This window comes from Plasmodium inui (genome assembly GCF_000524495.1).
Source record: "Plasmodium inui San Antonio 1 unplaced genomic scaffold supercont1.74, whole genome shotgun sequence".
Lineage (NCBI taxonomy): Eukaryota > Apicomplexa > Aconoidasida > Haemosporida > Plasmodiidae > Plasmodium > Plasmodium inui.
Genome location: NW_008481908.1, coordinates 16,329 through 35,881, shown reverse-complemented (window position 1 = coordinate 35,881; position 19,553 = coordinate 16,329). Strand labels below are relative to the sequence as shown.

Here is a 19,553-nt window from a genome sequence, read left to right as displayed (position 1 = left end):
ACTACACCCAAAGCATAGGACCGAGAAACACAGTAGGGGTGGCACATAAGGAATAATGTGAGCAGCAGATCTTTCCCTCTGACAAAATAGATATATGAAATCGAGGGTTTCATGTTTTCTAACATATAAACAGAGGAATAAGAACAGATAATATCTTGAAACTATGCTGAATTCCTGAAGCATAATAAGTCGTACAGTAACGTCATTTTTGTCCGTATCTAAGACTATGGAGGATGCTATAAGGGGAGTCTCGTTATTCACCAGAGTGGAATGTAGAATGTTAAGAAGTATTCATAACCCCTTTTATGCATAAGAGAGTATAAGCATATACAATGCATACATTGCCCTATTGACATAAAGACATACCATATAAAGAAGTCTTACAGAGCCATAGAGTTATGAAATTTTTCTGAAAAATGGAAGGAAGTGAATAAATACCTGATCATTTTGGCAGTGATATGGTTTTTATCTCAGTTTTAAGTGTAAAGTTATCTGGGCATATGAGCGGTAATAGAAAGGTTCCCTCCCTTAATAATAAGGAGTCAAATAGTTTTATGAACCTATTGTGTGTTATTCCAAGTGATTAACTAAGCCAAATTTTCGAAAGGATTCGTGAGTTGTTGTGGGGATAATCTGAGTAAACAGAGAAATATTTATGTTTCGATACATTCTCCTAATATACCTTTACCCACCAAATAAAGAAAAGATGACTGTTTAAATAGCGGGGTACAAAATATTGTGGCTTATAGGATATTTTCTTTGCTATATAACATATCATGAGGGATGATAAAGGAACAGCTGTCGTGACCTGCTAAGGAGTAGATAAGCAAAAGGATATAACATAGCCGGCAAAAATAATATAATGATTAGAAATTTACTGATAGGAAATAGTGTATATTATAAGAGAAACAGAGGAACAAAACAGAAGACCAAAGGAAAGGAAAGAGAGAAAAAAGGAATATGGAAATTATGCCATAATAAAATAAAATAAGCCGTACACGCCCATAAGTGGGACCAGCTAGTGTGAACCAGAAGAAAGGGTCACAAAACAAGCACAAACAACTAAGAGGAGGTACCCAGAATAACCAAAGGGGAAAAACAATAAACACTGAAACAGGTTTGATAAGGCATAGGAAGGGATCAGAGGTATGGAGACGAACATCATAGAAGAATCTTTAGAATGATGAGTATACAGTAATTACTAAAAAAAGGAGGAATAGAGGACCAAACAACAACAAGGGACAAAAAGGAACAAGGATAAGAATAAAACCAGAGCCGAAGTATCCAAAATTTACCTCCAGTATACCTTTACAAGACTAAACCCTATGGAAAATATAGAGTCATATATTATCACATACCAGAAGAAGACAAAACAGGAAGTAATACGGACATGGGAAGGAACGGGCAACCAACTGGACAGAGGGAAATTAATCTTACAGATTCAGCCGTGGGGGAGAATCAAAATATCCTTGTCTGCGAGCCTCCCCCTAAGCAGGAATAAGATACAATCATTAAAAATCTATATTATAAGAAAGCTAGACACGACCCCAAAACAAACAAACAATGAGGATAAGGGTGATCTAACAATAATACTAATATATATAAAACCCGAAGAAGAAACAACCAGGATCCCAGGAAAACTAGGATCAGTAACAATAGGTATATATAACGAAAAGAGTTATCAGAAGTTACCTAAGAACTCTATGGAATACTTATAAAGTATAGAATTAATAACCAAAGAAACCTGCCAAATAGAAGGAACACCCTTGATAGGCCAAGCAGGAAGAACAACAAGACTACGCGTTATAGACTAATATGAAAGTATCTCTATATGGAGGGAGGATAAGGACTGTAGCCCCTAGACTAATTAATAACACTAAGAGAACGACAAAACCATATATAATCTAGGAAAACAATCGACTTAAACCCCAAAGGAACTACCAGGCTAAGGGAAACAAAAACCCAGCTCCTAAGATATAGGAAAAATTAAATAAAAGTAAGTGACCAGAGGAACCTAAAGGGCGATTAATAAATACAGTAGCAGAGATCATAGCAGATGAAAGTATTAGTGACACCATCAGCTTAAATACAAAAATATCGAAGAAAATTAAGAAGGAACCAAAAGGACGAAGCCAGAACCGACCAGGGCACCAGAGAATTCATAGCGAAGGAGAAACTAAATCCTAAAACATAGTGGTTTAGCGTTAAAGCAAGGGCAACTGAAGCTGCTAAACGAGGTAGAGTTAAGAATACAGAAGAAATTGATTGAAGGAAGAATATAAGAGTAGGCAACAAATCCCTAAAATAAGAGATGAGGCGAACGCTAAATAAAGGAGAAGAGACAAGTCTGAAACCTAGTGATCCCCTCAAGTTATTAAGACAGAGGAGATCTCTAAGACTGTGTCATATGACCTAAAGAAGATATAAGACTTTATTGAGTGGACCCCCACAAAAATCTGACCCCAACCAGCAAGAACTACCAACCCAAAAGCAGCATGGGAAATACGCGCCCAATCCAAAAGCAAACAGAGGAGTGGGGGTGAAATAATGAAGAAGAGGACAACCCCGGAGAGTAACCTAAAAGCAGTACGTTGCAGACCCAAATGAGGAGACGAGTGGAGTCCTCCCAGGAAGCCAATATGAAAGCTAAACTCTTGAGAGGAATACAAACCAGGTGTTTGGAACCCGCCCCCCTGCAAAATATGAACCGAACAAATAAAGGACCCGAAGTGAAACAGGTATAAGGCTTTTCACTTATAAGTGGAATAAGGAGAAAGTCAGAGACAAGAAACAACTCCCTAAGGTTACAGACGATAAGCCAAAAGCGAATGACCCCCTAAGAAGGAGACAGATACAAGACAACAAACACACGAATAAGAAAACCCAGGAGTAGGACGGCAAGTCCCAGGAAAGTGGAGTCTCAAGAGAAAAGAAGAAACGAATTCACCGGGCAAGCCAGACTAAGGACAAATAAACACCTCCAAAAGACAAGGACTAAGTGAGCAAGATGCTTTTACAAGTGAAGGATTTGACAGCCGCCACAACTCCCCCCGCACCATCAGCGAATTGACTGCCACCCATGACCTAACCAAGTACTAACCCAACGAGCAAGAACGGAAAATAGCTCTATAAATAACCCCTGATCATTGAACTAAACTCCACGAAAGTATAGGAAGTGATACAACACCGAAAAAGGAAACAGTAATGAAGAGGACGAAGAAATAGAACAATTCCGAGTTGATCCTCTTTGCAGTGTCGCCCTAAAAAATCGTCAGAACAGGCAGACACCAAAAACAGGAGTAAAAGACCGAGCAGGATGAATTAAAGCGGGGGATAAAACTACCAAAGACTCCATCTCCTTAAGGGAAAACTACATGGAGTACCTGTAAAGGCACTGAAACAAAAAAGCCGAGAAACGGAGGAAATACATTGTAGCCAAAGCAGAAATCGAGTTCACCCAGGAGCTTTACAGTCACGACGGAACAGGAGGAGGTAAGTATAATGGAGGTAGACTCCCAACTCAACTCGTCTATATCCAGAACGGAGCGGAGATCCGAACTTCAGCTGGGGGAATTTCAACAGCAGAGGGCAGAGGATGGGATAAAGTAGGAAATACAAATAGTAAACTGAACAAACGACAACAATTAGCAAACATCCAATTCAAGAGGATGCCACAAAGACCAACTTATCAATCAACTGAGATATCCAAGATAACGTGGTTAAATCTCTCGGAAACTCCCAAGGGGGAAGACATGCTGAAAGCATCTTGAACAGGCTAATTCTATACACGTTCCAAAGGAAACCAGGAACCCTCCTCACCCCGGAAGACGCAAATTCAGGGGTTAGTACAAGGGGTAAATTTAGGGGGAATCCAAATTAACAAGTCAACGTAGCCCAGCTCAGGAAAAAGCAAGGAACGAATCCAATGAACAAGTAGCAAAAATACTCCCGAGAACTGAGGGCACCCCTGATGTGATAAGTTAGGACACGAGCGAACACAAATTCCATCCCACTCTCTCTAAAGGATAATCAGACCTAAATCTACGCATACAAACTAGCGAATAACAAAAGGAGAAACACCATGAGCATTACAGTAATAAATATACTGCAAGACGACGGATTATCCCAGATCGGAAAAATAATCCACCTCTCAGCAATACAGCAAGAGGAAGTTCTACCGAATCTCTAAAGGCCGACCACACAAGTTGTCATCATAAACAGTAAGTTCTCGAGCCGTACTCCAGGACAAAACTCGCAAAACTCCCGAGCTAAGACGAGAGCGAGTAGAGCGTCCAAGTCGCCCCGCTCCTCCAAACGGGCAACTTCCACCATCCCAGGAACGCAAGAAGAAGATTTTTTCATCAAATCAACAGAGGAGGCGTGAATAAGTAGCAGGGTGAGGGAAAAAATGACCGGAAAGAAATCAGCGAACGGAATAGAGCCATAAATTACCAAGGGAGACCTCAGAGGAAAAATGAAAGAAAGACTGGGCCTATGCAACCAAAAGGAAACACTGAGTGAACAAATCCCTCAACGAAATGGTTAATATTGGAGCGGAGCAGTTACAGATAAGGACATAATGAATAAAAAAAGAAAAAAAGGAGTCCGCAGAAGGCAATGGTTGCCAAGAAACAGTAGGAGACAACAATTCTCCATCACCCAAAGAAGGTACTGAGAAGGACGCTATTTCACTAGAGCAGTAAAATTAGAAGCTATATCCTCAAAGAAAAGAACCCGACTGAAGATATAAAAGCAAGTTAACAACTAGGATTGCCGGATCTCCATTCCAAACCTGAACTAAAAATATATTAGCAAGATACAAAACAACTAGAGAAGGACAACCCGGACTCACAAACATTAGAAAAAAAGAAGAGATAATGATACTACCAGTGATTGACATCAAGTAATCAGGACGGCCTCAGCAGATTAAGGGGAAAAACAAGGGGCGAAATCATGAGAAGGATAATCAAGAAGTAATTAAAAAAAGGAAAGCAAGTAACCAGAAGAGCACCAAAACAAGGACTCTCTAAGAATTAAGTGGGATCTCCTACCCAAATGAACTCAAACATGGAAATAGGACTCCCGAGGGACAAAGCCAGCGATAGGAGAAGGTAGCCCGAGCGGCAACACAAACCACCACACTCCCGATGGGCAGTAGAGAGATAAAGAGAGGAAAAAACCCTACATTACAACCCCAAGGTACAAAAGAGAGATAATGACGCAGGACAGTTCCAAGAACAAAAAGAGAATTCATTCCTCCTCATCTTCCATGAAGATCTGATACCTTCGAAACCCTCAAACACAAAATATCTGAGGGGATGAACAGAAGAGGAAGACTAGGCGTATAAATAGAACTTCAGGAAGAACGCGCCCAACTAGAAAGTATAGATCATCCAACGGAGTGATAGGGAACAAGTTCTGAGATCTATGGGAAGGCGCATCATAAAACACCGAAGTACAAGTTACACATGATAAAAGAATAACTCTGTAAGAGTGCCCTAGATGAAAACACGAAAACAATCCCAAAACCTCTCTTTAGGACAAAAGCTGGATTTTCACGCCCAGGAAGTAGCAATAGAATGATATACAAAAGGAGTCCTCCTAGACACAACTCAGTCGTGGACACCCGAAGGAGTCTCAACCCCTAAGGAACAGGAACCAAGAAGTCTCTCTCACCAAATTTCACCTCGAGATAAAAACAGATCTGAACCCCTCCCTCACATTAGGATTATAAGCCACTAAGAGTAGAGGCCAGAAAGAATTATTAAGAAATCCAAGGCCACAAGACTAGAACATATCAGAGTAATTGACTTATCCCAGGAGCAATATAAGATGAAACACTGAGAAGAAAATCGACTGGTTCTAGTTTTCGGCATCTCCTTAAAGACTCTGCAACCCAGTCTTCCATAATCGAGTTACTGGGGTGCCGGCAGGGAAATAACAGACGGCCGTTCCATTAGGACTCGTTAAAGGACTATAGAATCAAGACATCTAGGAACATTACAGCGCGCAACCGAAGCAATTCGGAAGACACCAGTATACGTCCTTGCTCATTAGAGGCTGAATGCAAATAGCAGAGTATGGCGTCAATTCATAGTCTCGAAGTAAGTCACTCAGATAAGGGACGAGGTCAACTCCGAGAATAAAGTCCAAGAGATAAGTTCCCGCCACTGATGCTCAGCAATAAGGCAGAAGCGAGGGAGATGCCGAACAGTTCCTTTAATACCATTCATTTAGAGTAGGGGAGACTTAATCAATGAGTAATTAGTCCGAGGAAAATTCAGCACAAATATCGAAATAGAACACCCCAATATTGGAGAAGAAGAAGAAGCAGATGGGAGTAGAGAAGAATTAGTAGTTCTGAATTAAGTATAGTAGTGGATCAAGTAAGAGGTCCTTTTAGTTACCAAATTGAACGAGTAATTCCGGACCGAATCTTTCGATAGCTCATAGGAGCTCAGACATCGAAGACGGATGGAAATTTATGAGTTATAATAAGGAAATAAACTTAAGAAGATAACAGAAAGGCATGGGCAATGAGAAACGGTCCAGCGCACAAGTAAGTGGATGTTTACGTCGTGACCAGTTTAAGATATTTCAGATACGAATCGATACCAAGAGATAGAGGGGAAATACATGAGAATTAAATCCGGGAGCTGAGCCAGAGCAGACCCAGCCATCCAAGCAGGATATAGCGTAAGAGAGCAGGTATTAAGAAAAACAATATGCCGGGCACTTATAAGTAAGAGGAGAGGGGACAAAATAAGCTAAAAACACAGAGAACAAGGGAATTTTCGTGAAGAATTTCTTCTCCAGACAAATAAAATAGGGGTCCACGACTTTGAGGAGGCCCAAATCAGTAGCCGCTGTCCCGCACAACAGGGCAGGAGTTACTAAAAACAAGAAGTGACTACTAGCCCATACCCCAAGTCTCACGCTAGAGCGGAAGGGTATTAATTATTCCATATCTTTCTTTTCATTCATATACTAAACAAATCAGGATGAGGGTTAGAACAACGCGAGAGAGGACAAAGAGGACCCCACCCAGGAGTAGCGAGGAGGGTAGTACAAACCGAGAGCAACCCGAGGAAATTAGGAGACTTCAGAGACCTTCCCAGAGATCAGGTTAGGTCCCACTAAAGATAAGAACAGGGATAAGGTCAGCGATTCCTCATATTGATAAAGTCGCGCAGGTTGAGGACTAGAAGGAAGAAACATTTCCTCAAGATATTTCTGAAAGACAGCAAACGTCCAAAATAGGACATATGGGAGTCACAATATCTGAGTGCCTTGGATCACATGGAAGAATCTAGTAACTCATCGAATATCCGTAATAGGAGGCAGGATTCAGTCACCTCCCGATGGGACACGCCGAGGATGAAACCCAAGGAGGACCTAGAATTTCTTTAGAGCTCGTGCTATACTTTAAGCAGGTCAATTCATGGGAGTTAACCCGCGTCAGGCTTCAGTAACTGCAGGATTCCAGACCAACAGCCTCTCTAACAGGAATAACAAAGCAGAATACGGAGCCGCCATACAGCTACGCATGGAAACACCAGGGAACCAGGTCAAGGCACCAGCCTGATTTTAGTCCTACCGCTCTACCCTTGAAGATATTCCGTAGTTTCCGAAAAACGGGACGAAGCTGGTCAGTCAATAGTCTTTATTTCCGCGAGATTCTTATAAATCTAGAAGGGACAGCTCAAAGTTTGTGGAAACAAGATACGGTCTCATGAGATGGACAGTAACTGTAGCTGACGAGAAAGGAGAAGATGTAGAGGAGGGATAAGGGGAAAATGGACATAAAAGATAGAAAAAAATGATACCCCGTCAGAAGGTTCACCAGTGATCCGTTCAACTAGGATAGGCACCATTTATGACCTTAGTTATGAATCCCCACAAATCCCTCTGGAGGTGAGACACAAGAGCCCAAAATAAAGACTAATAGTTCAGGAGGTTAAGGCGAAGAATACAGCAGGATGTGACCCGGAAGCACAAGTCTCCTTTAGAAGCCCAAACTTTGACTGACAAGGGAGCAGGCGTGGATCAACCCGGAAGTTCCTTCTCGCCGAAGAATAATTTACTGACTGAGGATACAGGCAGAGAGAGTACAGGCCCTAATCGACCGAACATGGGGTTACCATATCAGGGAGTCTCCTTCAAGAACTATATGTTATCTTTGACCAACAGAGTTACGGGCACATTGTCTGAGATAGAAGATGTCTCAGAGGAAGCCAACGGGCGAAGATTAGGAATATTGAGTAAAGATACAGATGAAATAATCGACGTATGGAATTGGTTCGAGCAGGGAGGCCACGACAGTACAGCAGTCAGAAGGTTATGGGAGTATAGTCTCAGAAGTTGTATAAAGCTAGAAGCCTGGTGGAATAATTTGCAAAATAAGGGAGTATCCGAGGGCAGATATGATCAGGGACCATGTCATATCAATGAGATCCAAGTGGGAGGGGGACAGATAGGATTTGGGACAGATTGTCAGATACACAAAAGCGAATTAGCATGGAACCAGAAAGGGTCTTTGCGGCATATCCAAGGGAAAGGTCAAGAAAATCGTAGTTTAGCTATCTGTAGGGATCTGGTGACTCAGGTGATGTTAGCGTTTGAGATGATAAGTAGCAGTACCCAGAGCCGAGATAAATTAAAGCAGGAGAATCCCTGCATGAGATTATATCGAGGCTTAGTACAATGGGGAGGGGAAGCCGTAGCCCATGAAGTAATGAAGGATTGGTTTACAGGCGAAGGAAACTGCATGGGGGGCGGAGGATTTTCCTCATGTTTGAAGGGTTTAGATTTATATGAAGTTGTAAGTGAAATCTTATATGGATACCAGAAAGGAGATAAAAATATAAGTTGCCAAAAGGTGCCTAAGGAGATCTCCGATGAAAAAACCGAGCAGGAAGAATACCGTCTAAGTGGAGTAGAAGGGGCCTCCTTCTCTAGCTGTGCTTCAGGTGGCCAAACGTGTGAGGATAGGTTAAGAGTCCATGACGGAGAGGTAGAGCTTCATGATTTAACCACACCGGCCGAGCTCACCGAGAGAAGTCAGGGAAGGGGGGACCCCTCTCCTGGATTCCCTGTAGGACATAATTCAGGGACTTCTGGGATGAGTGGAGATTCCAAAATGAGACATGAGAATGAGGAGTCGTATGATAGTACTGGTCAGATGTTACAGAATGATGTCAAAAGAGTTTTTTCAGATCGTGTGCCCCTGGCCGAAGTTTTGGGGGGAATATTGGCTTCCTTAGGTTCTGTGGCAGCACTTTATGGATATTATAGGATATATTATTTAGGTAGAGGCCGTCAGCGGAAGTGCAAGAGTTCCAGAGGGAATAACATGGCGGTTACCTATGCGTCATTATGAGGAGGGCAGAGCCTCTGAGGGGGGGGTTTGTTTTGGGCGCCTCGTTGTGAGTCCTGGGTTTAGGGTTTGGAGTTTGGGGTCTACGGTCCAGGCTTAAGGGTTTACTGATTAGGTTTAAAGGATTAGGAGTAAGGTTTAGTGTTTAGGATTCTGATTCTAACGTTCTGGGTTAAGATTCTCGCATTCAAGCTTCACTTTTCAGCCTTGGACCGTTAGGGTTCGATTTCTACTGGTTAGGGTGTACGATCGGATTGTCAGGGTTCAGGGTTTAGCGTTTAGGGTTTAGTGCTTCTGGTTTAGGGGTTAGTGCCTCTGGTTTAGGCATTCGGTTTTATGGTTCATTTATCAGGTTTAGGGGTTGAGCGTTTAGGTTTAGGGTTTAGGGTTTCAGGGTTCAGGTTTAGGGTTCAGGGTTCAGGGTTCAGGGTTCAGGGTTCAGGGTTCAGGGTTTAGGGTCTAGGTTTAGGGTTCAGGGTTTAGGGTATAGTTCGGTATGGTTCAGGTTTATTCTTGGGGGTTAGGGTTCAGGGTTTACTGGTGAAGGGGTTATGATTTCAGATTTAGGGTGTACTGTTTAGAATTCAGTATGTACGGTTTAGGGTTTATGGTTCAGGGGGTCAAACGTCAGGCTTATGCTTTACCCTTTAGGCTTCATTTTCATGTTTTACGTTTCTTCTTTACGATTTTGGATCTAGGGTTGTTCTATCAGGTTTAAGCCCTTACGCTCCAGGGTCCCGATTGTTGGGTATTGTTGTTTAGCTCTAGGGTTTAGGGTCTTTTGCTCATATTTTAACTTTGACGCTTCAGAAATGTTGGTCTACACTTTAATCTTCAGGTGCTATTAGCCTGTTTAGATTTTTAGATTTTGTCTTCTCGGTTTGAGTTGGGGTTTACGTTTTATTTATTGGGGCTTATGGGTTATTCTTTAATACTTATGTTTGTTGTTTTATGGTTCAGTTCCTAGTGGATGTTATCCATATTTTGCCTCTCGGCCTTAAGGTTTCTTCTATATCGTGTTGCTCTGACATGTTGGAATTATTTCGAAGTTTTCTTGTGTTCTGACTTAGGGTTGCTCCTCTCTTTCTCCAAGTTTAGGTTTCATGTTGTAAGCTTCAGAGTGGCTTTCTCTGGTGTCAGTTTCTAGACCTTTACGGACAAGGGCCTACGCTGTATGACTTAAGGGTTAGGGTCCAGTAGCACGTTCTCCGGAATCATGCATCCAGGGGGATGTCTCCAGGTTGGAATTTTTAGGAGTTCTGGGTTTAGCGGGAAGTCTTCTGAGATTATTTTTCATGTTCCTGGATTTTTCCGTTTCGGATTTAGCTTCCTCGTTTTACGTCTTAGGGGTGTAGGCTTTACTCTTCTATTATTAGTGACTTAGGCTTAAGTTTGTGGTTCATATTTGGGGGGTCAGGGGTTTCTTTATTACTCAGGGAATACATTTTAGGGTTTATGGTTTAGATTGTTATCTTCTGCACTCCAGGCTGTAGCGTCCGAGGTTTTTCTGTTTGTTCTACTGTTTACCTGTTCGGGGTTTATTCCTTTTTTAGGCGTTATCCTTTAAGTTTACGCTTCTGCCTTGAATTTTGCTATTGGGTTCTTTCTTACTTGAGACGGTTGATACCTATTCTCACTTCTACGATTACGGTGTCCTTATGTTCTGAGCTGTGTGGTGGAGGCCTCATTTATCTGGTTGAGGTTTTAATCTTCAGGCTCTGGTACTCAGTTGTTGTCCTCAGCCAGTTTGATTGCATGTTCCCCTTCTCCTTTCTTCCTCTTAGAATCTTCTACAGTTCACTGCTAAGATTCCCAGGGATTCATCCTGAGTTTTCAGGGTTTACGGACTAGGACTCCGCCTCAGATCTGTTGTGTCATTTCATATTTTTAGTAGTCGCTGTCTCGATGCTGGGATTTATCCTCTATGGTCCTTGGTTTATGTTCTAGTGACTGATGGGCTTGGGTGTGTGGTTTGTTCGTTTTTACCGTTGAGTTTTCATCCTTCAATGTGTAGGCTAAGGGTTAATTCCTCAGTCCCTCAGGTTTGAATTTGTATATTCTTATTCTTAGTGGTTCTGTGTTTAGGGTATTTGGTTCAGTGGTCATGGGGCTGCGGGTACTGTTTAATATTTAGGGGTTATTTTTCGAAGTTCAGAGTATAGTTTTGACTGTTTCCTGTTTAGGGTTTACTCGTATATGGCCTAGTTCTCATGTTTCAGTATTATCACCTGAGTGTACTACCAACCCCTATTGGTTATGGCTTATATCAGAGGTCTATATCTATGTCATGCTCTCCGATTCTGGTTTCAGTACATCCTCCCTATTTTAACCCCCCGGGGTTCACCTTTGGGGTTTTAGTTTCTGGATTCTATCATCTATCCCTTTTTAACTTGTCCCGTATGGACGATATGCTATTCCTAGATTTCTTGGTTGGACGCTGAGGATTCATGATTTTCCCTCGGTTGGTTTTGTTGGGTGTAGCGGTCAGGCTTTATGGTTTAGGCTGGCATTTCATACTTTACGACCTATCGTTGTGAATTTGGCCGTCTTGATTTAGATCTGTTGTTTAATCATGGATGTTGAGGGCTTTGGCCTGTCGTAATTTGGTTGTAAGGGGGCACTTATACTTTGTAATGTAGGGGACTCAAAATTATCGGGCGCCGCTTTCTGTAGTTTGTATGGCTTACGCTCATATCTTTTCAGTTGATTTTTTGCTGTTAGGGACTAGGCCTAGTTCTATGCTTCAGACTCCCTCTTTATTGTCTACTGCTCCCCGATCATTCTGTTTCCTCTACTAGTTGCCCTGGGGGGTTCGTTTCTCCTCTCCTACTTGTTATGCTTAAGTTATAATTTCCTGAATGTATGTCTTCACGTTCTTCGGTTTATGGGTTATAATTTTGAGGCTTCCTCTTTCCACTAAGACACAATGTTCTAGGGGTTTGCCTTCCGCTTCGACGCGTAAGGTGCACATTTAGCCTTCATCTTCAGCGTGCAAGCCTATTTCTTTAAGTTCAGAGTTTATTGTTTAGGAGGTGACTTCCCATTGTTCGGTTTGTGTATTTTTTGGTTATTGTTGTTGCAGGTACTTTTATCTTCTTAGGTATCATTTATTAGCCTGTATTTTTTAGCTCCGAATGATTAGGTTTCCGATGTTTGATCCAGGATCTGCTGTTTCAGCCTTCTTCTTCCTGTGTTAATTTCTAGGCTTCCATTTTTATGGGGTTTCAGGTAGGCCTTATGGCTTATTTATGATGAAGTATGCCTGATGTTTCATGCACTGTGTTGCACATGCAATGCTTAGGCGTAAAGATTGGAAGTGTATATTGCAGAAGTAAGTTGTCAGTTCCTGCCCCTTCCCCTTATTATATGGTTTCTAGGGCGTAGTGCTTAAGCTGTGCTTTTGGCATTCTTGTTCAGGCTGTACGTTGCTCTCATTATTGCTTATGCTTGCTCTGCATCTGTCACCTTCCTGTTGTGCTTAGGTTTCTGTAATTCTGAGGGCTCCTACCTTATGGAGTTTTGCTAAAGAGTACATTTTTTCCTATATGTCTTACCTATATTCTCTGGTTTTTACGCTTCTAGGGTACGTAGTTAGGTTGCAGGCTGTAAGCACCTGTCTCACCCGGGTATGATCCATGGAATCACGCTCTTGGCTTATGATGATGTGAGTTGTTGTTAGGTTTTATTTTTCACTCTGTATTCTTTAATGTTCAGGAGTAATGCTTTACTCTTTATCCTCCTGGTCCCACTGCTGAGTGCAGTGGTCATGCTCTATCCTGTATGTTTACGCCTCCAGGTGCCCGTGTATTGCTGGGGGGCTGTTTTTACTTCTTATTGTTTATTAGTATTGCCGGATAAGTTATCTTAGGCGGGTAAGATTCATTGATTAGGCTCCTTTGATACTGTGATCATCCTTAGGTTTTTAGGATTTAGGGTGTAGTGTTCGGGTTGCAGGTTTTGGGCACTAACCTGTATACCTCATGGCTTAGCTCTGACGGCTTAAGAGTGAGGCCTGTAGCTTAGCGTGTACTGGCACTCTCTAGTATTTATTCCTACAGTTAATTCTTTATATATGCCTCGTTATTTCTGCTTCTTGCTGTTATTTTTTATCTCCTTAGTCTTAGGATTCCTCGCTGTATCTTGACGGTTTACGGTTCAGATTCTATGGTCGCGGATGCAGTTTTACTGTTTACCACTGATCGGATACCCTTAGGGTTTATTGGTGCTTGAGGAAGTGTAGGGTGGTTCTCGCACGCTGTAGGTTTACGGTGTATACCGTTCATGTACGCGGCACTGCTCAGGTGTTTGCGTTACTCCTCATGTTGCAAGGTGTTGTGGTGTATTTGGTCCTATTATTCTTCAGAGTATTTGCCCGAATGTTTTTGCGTTAGGCATCATTTTTAGTTTTTACAGGTATTAATTTGGGGCGCCATTGTGTATTGCTTTTTCTTTACTCCTTATGGTTTTGATATGTTTTGTATTAATTGGTTTCCAACGTCGAGTCTTTGTGTCGTATGATTTATTGTGCAAGCTTTATGGTTAAAGGCTTATGCTTCCTGTTTGTGGTTCTGTCATCAGCCGCTAAAGTCTATTTTTTACGGTTAACCATTTAATGCTGTTCCCTCGGGATTTACAGTTGGGACTATAACCAGCCCCTCACAAGCATCATTGCCCACTCTGGGTCCCCATGTGGTGCCCGTTCCCCCTGGATTTACTTTATTATTTCCTTCTTCCTGTGCTAATGGTGCGCCCCTTGCTTGTCTTTAAAGCGCTTTCTCCTACTTTCTCTTCATGGTTTCCTTTTAGTTGTTTGGGAAGATAGACGAAGAGATATATTCGTAGATTCCCTATTATTCTCCCCATATTCAATATATCTTAAGCGTGTTAATATAAAGATACGGAACAATCAATGTTTAGACTCTGCCCCCTTCCTGTATTGAGATATATACACAGGGGCAACAGTCTTACTGACCTAGGCCTATTTCCTTGGCTGTTTTATTCTCATCCTTTCCCCATAGGAGATATCCGTAAAATCGTGGAGTTATACAGGCGGCGAGGATTCGCCCAATTATAGAGCACATATTCATCTATATTAATGTTAATCCATACTGTTGTAAGATTTCTTGCCCATGAGTTTTTTCTCATATTCAGATGTGTATCCTCCTCTTCTTCTATGTCACTAGTGAATTTCTCTTAATAATATGGATACTATGGGAGGGGTACACAACACGTTCGTTGCTTCTCGATTCTTTGAATGTTTTTATTGAAATGTGGCAACACATGTTGAATGACTTGTATTTATCACTTGATTTCCTGCTTCTACAAGGAATCCTTACAATGGATTCTCGAGTACAGGCGGTTATAGGAGAGTATTGCACAACTTTTCGATCCACTCTTAGAGGAGATATGTTGTCGGTTAGGAATTCCATTTGTTTGTTGGAAGGCTTGTGGGCTCATAAAAAATATATGTATACGTGACGCCCCTTAAATTTTTCCTTGTATTTATCTGAGGATAATAAAAGTCACAGTGACAGATATCATGCTTATTACTACTACTCAGGCACAACTGTCATATATTCATACTATGACAGTTCGTATTTTATGTGTTATCATGCAGATCAAAGCCTATCACTCTGATATCAGCACCTTGAAATACAGACGGAGGGAAGCAGATAAATAGTATAGATCCTGTTACTTGTTTTCTACAGACAGAGCTATGAAGCCTTGTCAGAAAGGGAGAAGATTAATAGTGCCGTGCTAATTTATCTGCTTCTTCATGTACACAGATGTAAATAGCGCTCATTAGTTGGTGGTATTCCAATAGTTCATACGAAATTGAAAGATTTTCTACTTATAATTACAATATATGCCGATGATAATGTCATCGCGGACAGTCCATCGTTTATATCGGAATTGTTAGATTACCGTTCTGTATTAATGTTGTGTGCAGTCTGAATAAACATGCTCTTTCTATAAAATTATATCTATGACTAGGATATATTATACTGTATACTCTCATTGTTCAGACATTATTCGACTGATTCTTTACGTGTCAAATCACAAAGCTATCAGTAATTTATTGCTACTACTTCAAGCAGGAAAGCAGATAATTAGACGCCAGATGGCTGTTAGCATGTTTATTATTAATTTTCAAGAAAATGTCATCCCAATCTTTGATAAGAATATTTTAAATGTTCTCTATTGGTTGTCAATTTGCGATATTCAATTTGTATATCTATTTGTATGCGCATGGAGGAAGCCTTCTATGAAAATTAGAAAGAAATTTAGACGAAGAATCCACCCCCCCCTAAGAGAAGAAATGTGCGTTTCTCCTGTTCAGATAAGAATATAAGAGACTATCATTGGGTTGAAAGAATCTTCTGGTGTATGTTTGCTTTACTAAAATGGACTCCTCACTATAATGATAGTATATGAGCAGGCATAGCCCCATTCTTTATAATCTCTCCAGTACCTGTTAATTATTTTGTGTATAAACTATTATCCATAACATTACATAAAGGCAACTCTCGTTTATGTATGAAGAATAGTGACATCCGGTTTAAATGTGATTATTAGGAATTAGGGAGGATATCGTAGGCCTCTATTAATATATTTTATTTGAGCGCGTTAATGTAATTATTAATGGAAGTATCTATATTTATTTATGAGGGATGTTTATGAATCAGTTCAATCATGCACTGTTGTACTGACATTTTATTATGCATAAGAAGAGTCTTCATTCTTTCCACTAAATCACTTCTAGGGAAATATGAGGATTTTTATTTAAAATGAGAATTGACAAAGTCAATATGCATATTGTACAGGGCTGCTGCTATTTCTTAATGTGAGGAAGGATGCTCAAATTAGGAGTAAATGTTGTTAGCATATGTATAAAGTAAAGTGCGAAATTCCGGTAGTGACTCAAAGATATGTTTTACTCTAAGAAGGGGATCATATTAAAGAGCATATTCATAATGTCCTATTAGGATCTTGCACGTAGATACTGTATAAATATGCATCTGATTTAAAGAGGGAATACCATAAGTATTAATGGACACCATTATGGGCATTCATGTCTGTACTTAATAATTGTAACATATAATAATACAATTTTAAGTTGTATGCGTCAGTACCACTGTTTCTATAGATCTATTGGAATCTCATTTTATCTTTTATACTATGCGTATCGCAGCATGAATAACGTTTTGGGGACCTATCTGAGGATTAATGAGGGAATTATGCCTTAAAAACGGGAAAATAAAGAATTTGCACAATTCAGTTCTGAGAGGCATATAAGCTCAGAATGGAAAACCATTTGACATCATTTGGAAATTTTCTCTTACCTTACGCTATAAGGAATCTATTTAGATATGATTTATGTCAATTTAAAGAACCCACAGAACAGGATACCCTGGAACCATGTAGATACTAATGCTAAGTCATAGTATAAGAATGTCCTTTCCAGAATAGAGGCAGAGTGATTGAAAAGGAATAGTCACACAGATTTAGTTTAATCCTATGGAGTTATACAATAGGCTCCGGTTCACCGAATGCATTGTAATTAGTATTACTTACAATATGGTGTTTTCTTTTGACGAGTGCAAGACTTGATGTGTGTAAATTGGAAAAAAAAAGAGATGCTCACAAGTGTCCTCAAATGGACCGTCACTACCGGCGGTGTTAACTGTGGTTGGACCCAAGCTGAGGAGAGTATAGCAGAGTAGAAGAAATGAGGAAGAAGCCAATCTTTTCTTTGAGCGATCCATACATGTAAATTTCTGTAGAAGTTAATAAATTTCATAAGGAGCCTTTTAATGGGAGGAGGATATTTATAAATTCCCCGTCCTTTTCCACTTCCCGTGTTGAGCCTCTTCTGATTTATTAGTTTCCGTTTATTGTTGATCGTAAACTGCTTAAGGCATTTGTGGGAACTATTTTTGCGCGCTATAAGAGTAAAAACATGTGCAATTATGCCTTGTTAATAATGCATAACGACATGCCTGTGTTTGCAGAAAAAAAAAAAAGAATTGGAACAAATTAAGTATAGGATATATCATGTCGTGTCATTGAACTGTATAGGAGGAATAGATTATTGGATTTATTCTCGTTCGAAAAAGTGCTTCCTCGTTGGAAGCATATCTGTGCTCCATTATTTATAGACGGTTCTCATTCACGCTAAGATATTATGAAGTAAGGAAAAGTACCCTCTTGGCACGGTGTTCTGAACTATGTGAATCACAGGAAATATACACCTCTGGTCTATATGATATTACATGTAGGACCACAATTAAAAATGATGCGCAGGATGAATTCATTTTTATATATAATTTTTCGGGAGTTTTCTTATGAAGCCTATGCTAAGAAGGAATCACTGCGTAATTTCTATATTTCGAATAATATGACAAGGAAATGAGAAGGGGAGCCGCAGAATCAATGAAGTATATCGACGCGTTATGTTGCAGAAAGAAGATGTTTCATTCATTTCAGTCTCTTTAGAATTTTTCCCAAAGCATGAGGTAATGAGACATGCAAGAAGACAGGAAATACATGAGCGCTTTACAGTCTGCCATATTCTGCTTACTACGATGTATATGTCACGGTTACTCTATGTATACCTAATAGTGGAGTTCATGAGAAGAGAAGGAGCACAAGAGAAGAATGTATGCAGATATAGTCTCTATGGAGTAGTGAGTAATATAAAACAGTTCCCCACTATGGTGCCCGCATCATGTGAAACACTGATTTCTTATTATTCTTCCCTATTTCATTACATAAATGAATCTATTTTTGTGGACCTTCTGCAGGACGAGCAGAGGAGTGATGAGTCCTATTATAAAATTCCCCCCCCCTGCCGCGGGCGGGCTAGCATTATCTCGTTTATGGTGTAGATAGTCCTATGTAACCTGTACTATATTCGAGTGTTCAGCAGACAGTTTATATTCTTTTGATGCGAGACAGAATTAGTTGGGTAGCGCCTCGTTCCTAGTACACCAATTGTGGTATTGTATAACGTGTAAGGTGTAGCATCATAGGGAAAGTATATTTATGGAGAATTCAATTTCAGGATAGAGGATGTGGATAGAATATGTAGCCGCCCCAATTTTGGACAGCATAGAGGGTTCCAATTAGGTGGGGATAATGTAAAAGGAATTATGGTTGGAGACGGTTCTGTGTCATAATATACAGGAGGTGAAAATTTTTCCTTGTGATGGCATCTATGTATATCCGCTGATTCGTACAAATACCAAGCGGCATTTTTTTTTTTTGTTTTTTCCCTGTCCACTCTCCTTTACACTGAAATGAGTTCCCGACGTATCTTGCAAGAGGAAAGTGCACGGGCAATTATGAACAGGGTCAAATGTTTTTATACGGGCCATCCGTCAGTTAGTGTATATTCATTCTGAACATTGAGGTAAACACTGACAAAGGGACCATTACAAATTCCTTAATGGAGACATGCAGGCTGCTATTAACATCACATAATTCTATCACGAGGCCCGGGTGACAAGAGAAATGTTTCCTAAACAGTTGGACAATACAATTGCATTCGCGTTACCACAGCAATCGCATGGCTTCATTGGGAAAGGATACATAAATCCGCCGTTTAGACGTTAAATATTCTGCTCTTTACATGACACCTCGCGACACCGTACTCCGTGACTCATGAAGGAGTAGATTAATTTGCTTGCCCATTAAGGACGAGGTCAATTCTAATATTAAGAACATGCCACCGTCCACCTATTTATTTATTTTAATGGGGGCGAGTTCTTCGAAAGTACACATCGCGAATATTCGTGGAGGCATTCATATGACCTGTGTTTCTTCATGTTGTACATAAGTAATGGGTATTAATAGTAATTGCTGTGTGGGGATCACCTTAATAATAAATGGTTGCCGCGTTATAAGCAAGCCTTGGGTAGCGTCCTATAGGAATGAGAGAATTTTTAATTATTTATAGAAATCTGAAGAAGGCGAGTTTTAATATGTCATGCATTGTTTATATGTTTATCCGATTTTAACAGACTGACACATATTTAAATATACACCAAGGATGAGAACTCCATATAATCCATTATGGATAAAACTACAGAGGACGCAGGACAGGAGAGGGGATAGTAGCAAAAGATATGAAGACATGGACTCCATGGAAGGTGTAGGATTAGTGTAAAATGACATA

At 40.5% G+C, this 19,553-nt stretch overlaps 3 protein-coding genes across 3 annotated transcripts; all 3 read left to right on the top strand.

Annotated features, from left to right (window-relative positions):
- Window positions 1-1,325: 1,325 nt before the first annotated feature.
- On the top strand, window positions 1,326-1,718 carry C922_05453 (hypothetical protein; the record flags this gene model as incomplete). The annotated part of the gene is made up of 1 exon (XM_008821024.1): window positions 1,326-1,718. One exon carries the CDS (start codon window positions 1,326-1,328, stop codon window positions 1,716-1,718), a length of 393 nt encoding a protein of 130 aa, XP_008819246.1.
- An 829-nt stretch (window positions 1,719-2,547) lies between these two features.
- On the top strand, window positions 2,548-2,893 carry C922_05452 (hypothetical protein; the record flags this gene model as incomplete). The annotated part of the gene is made up of 2 exons (XM_008821023.1): window positions 2,548-2,586; window positions 2,762-2,893. 2 exons carry the CDS (start codon window positions 2,548-2,550, stop codon window positions 2,891-2,893), a joined length of 171 nt encoding a protein of 56 aa, XP_008819245.1.
- Window positions 2,894-8,131: 5,238 nt separating this feature from the next.
- Window positions 8,132-9,379, top strand: C922_05451 (hypothetical protein; the record flags this gene model as incomplete). Its single annotated transcript, XM_008821022.1, has 1 exon — window positions 8,132-9,379. One exon carries the CDS (start codon window positions 8,132-8,134, stop codon window positions 9,377-9,379), a length of 1,248 nt encoding a protein of 415 aa, XP_008819244.1.
- Window positions 9,380-19,553: the final 10,174 nt, after the last annotated feature.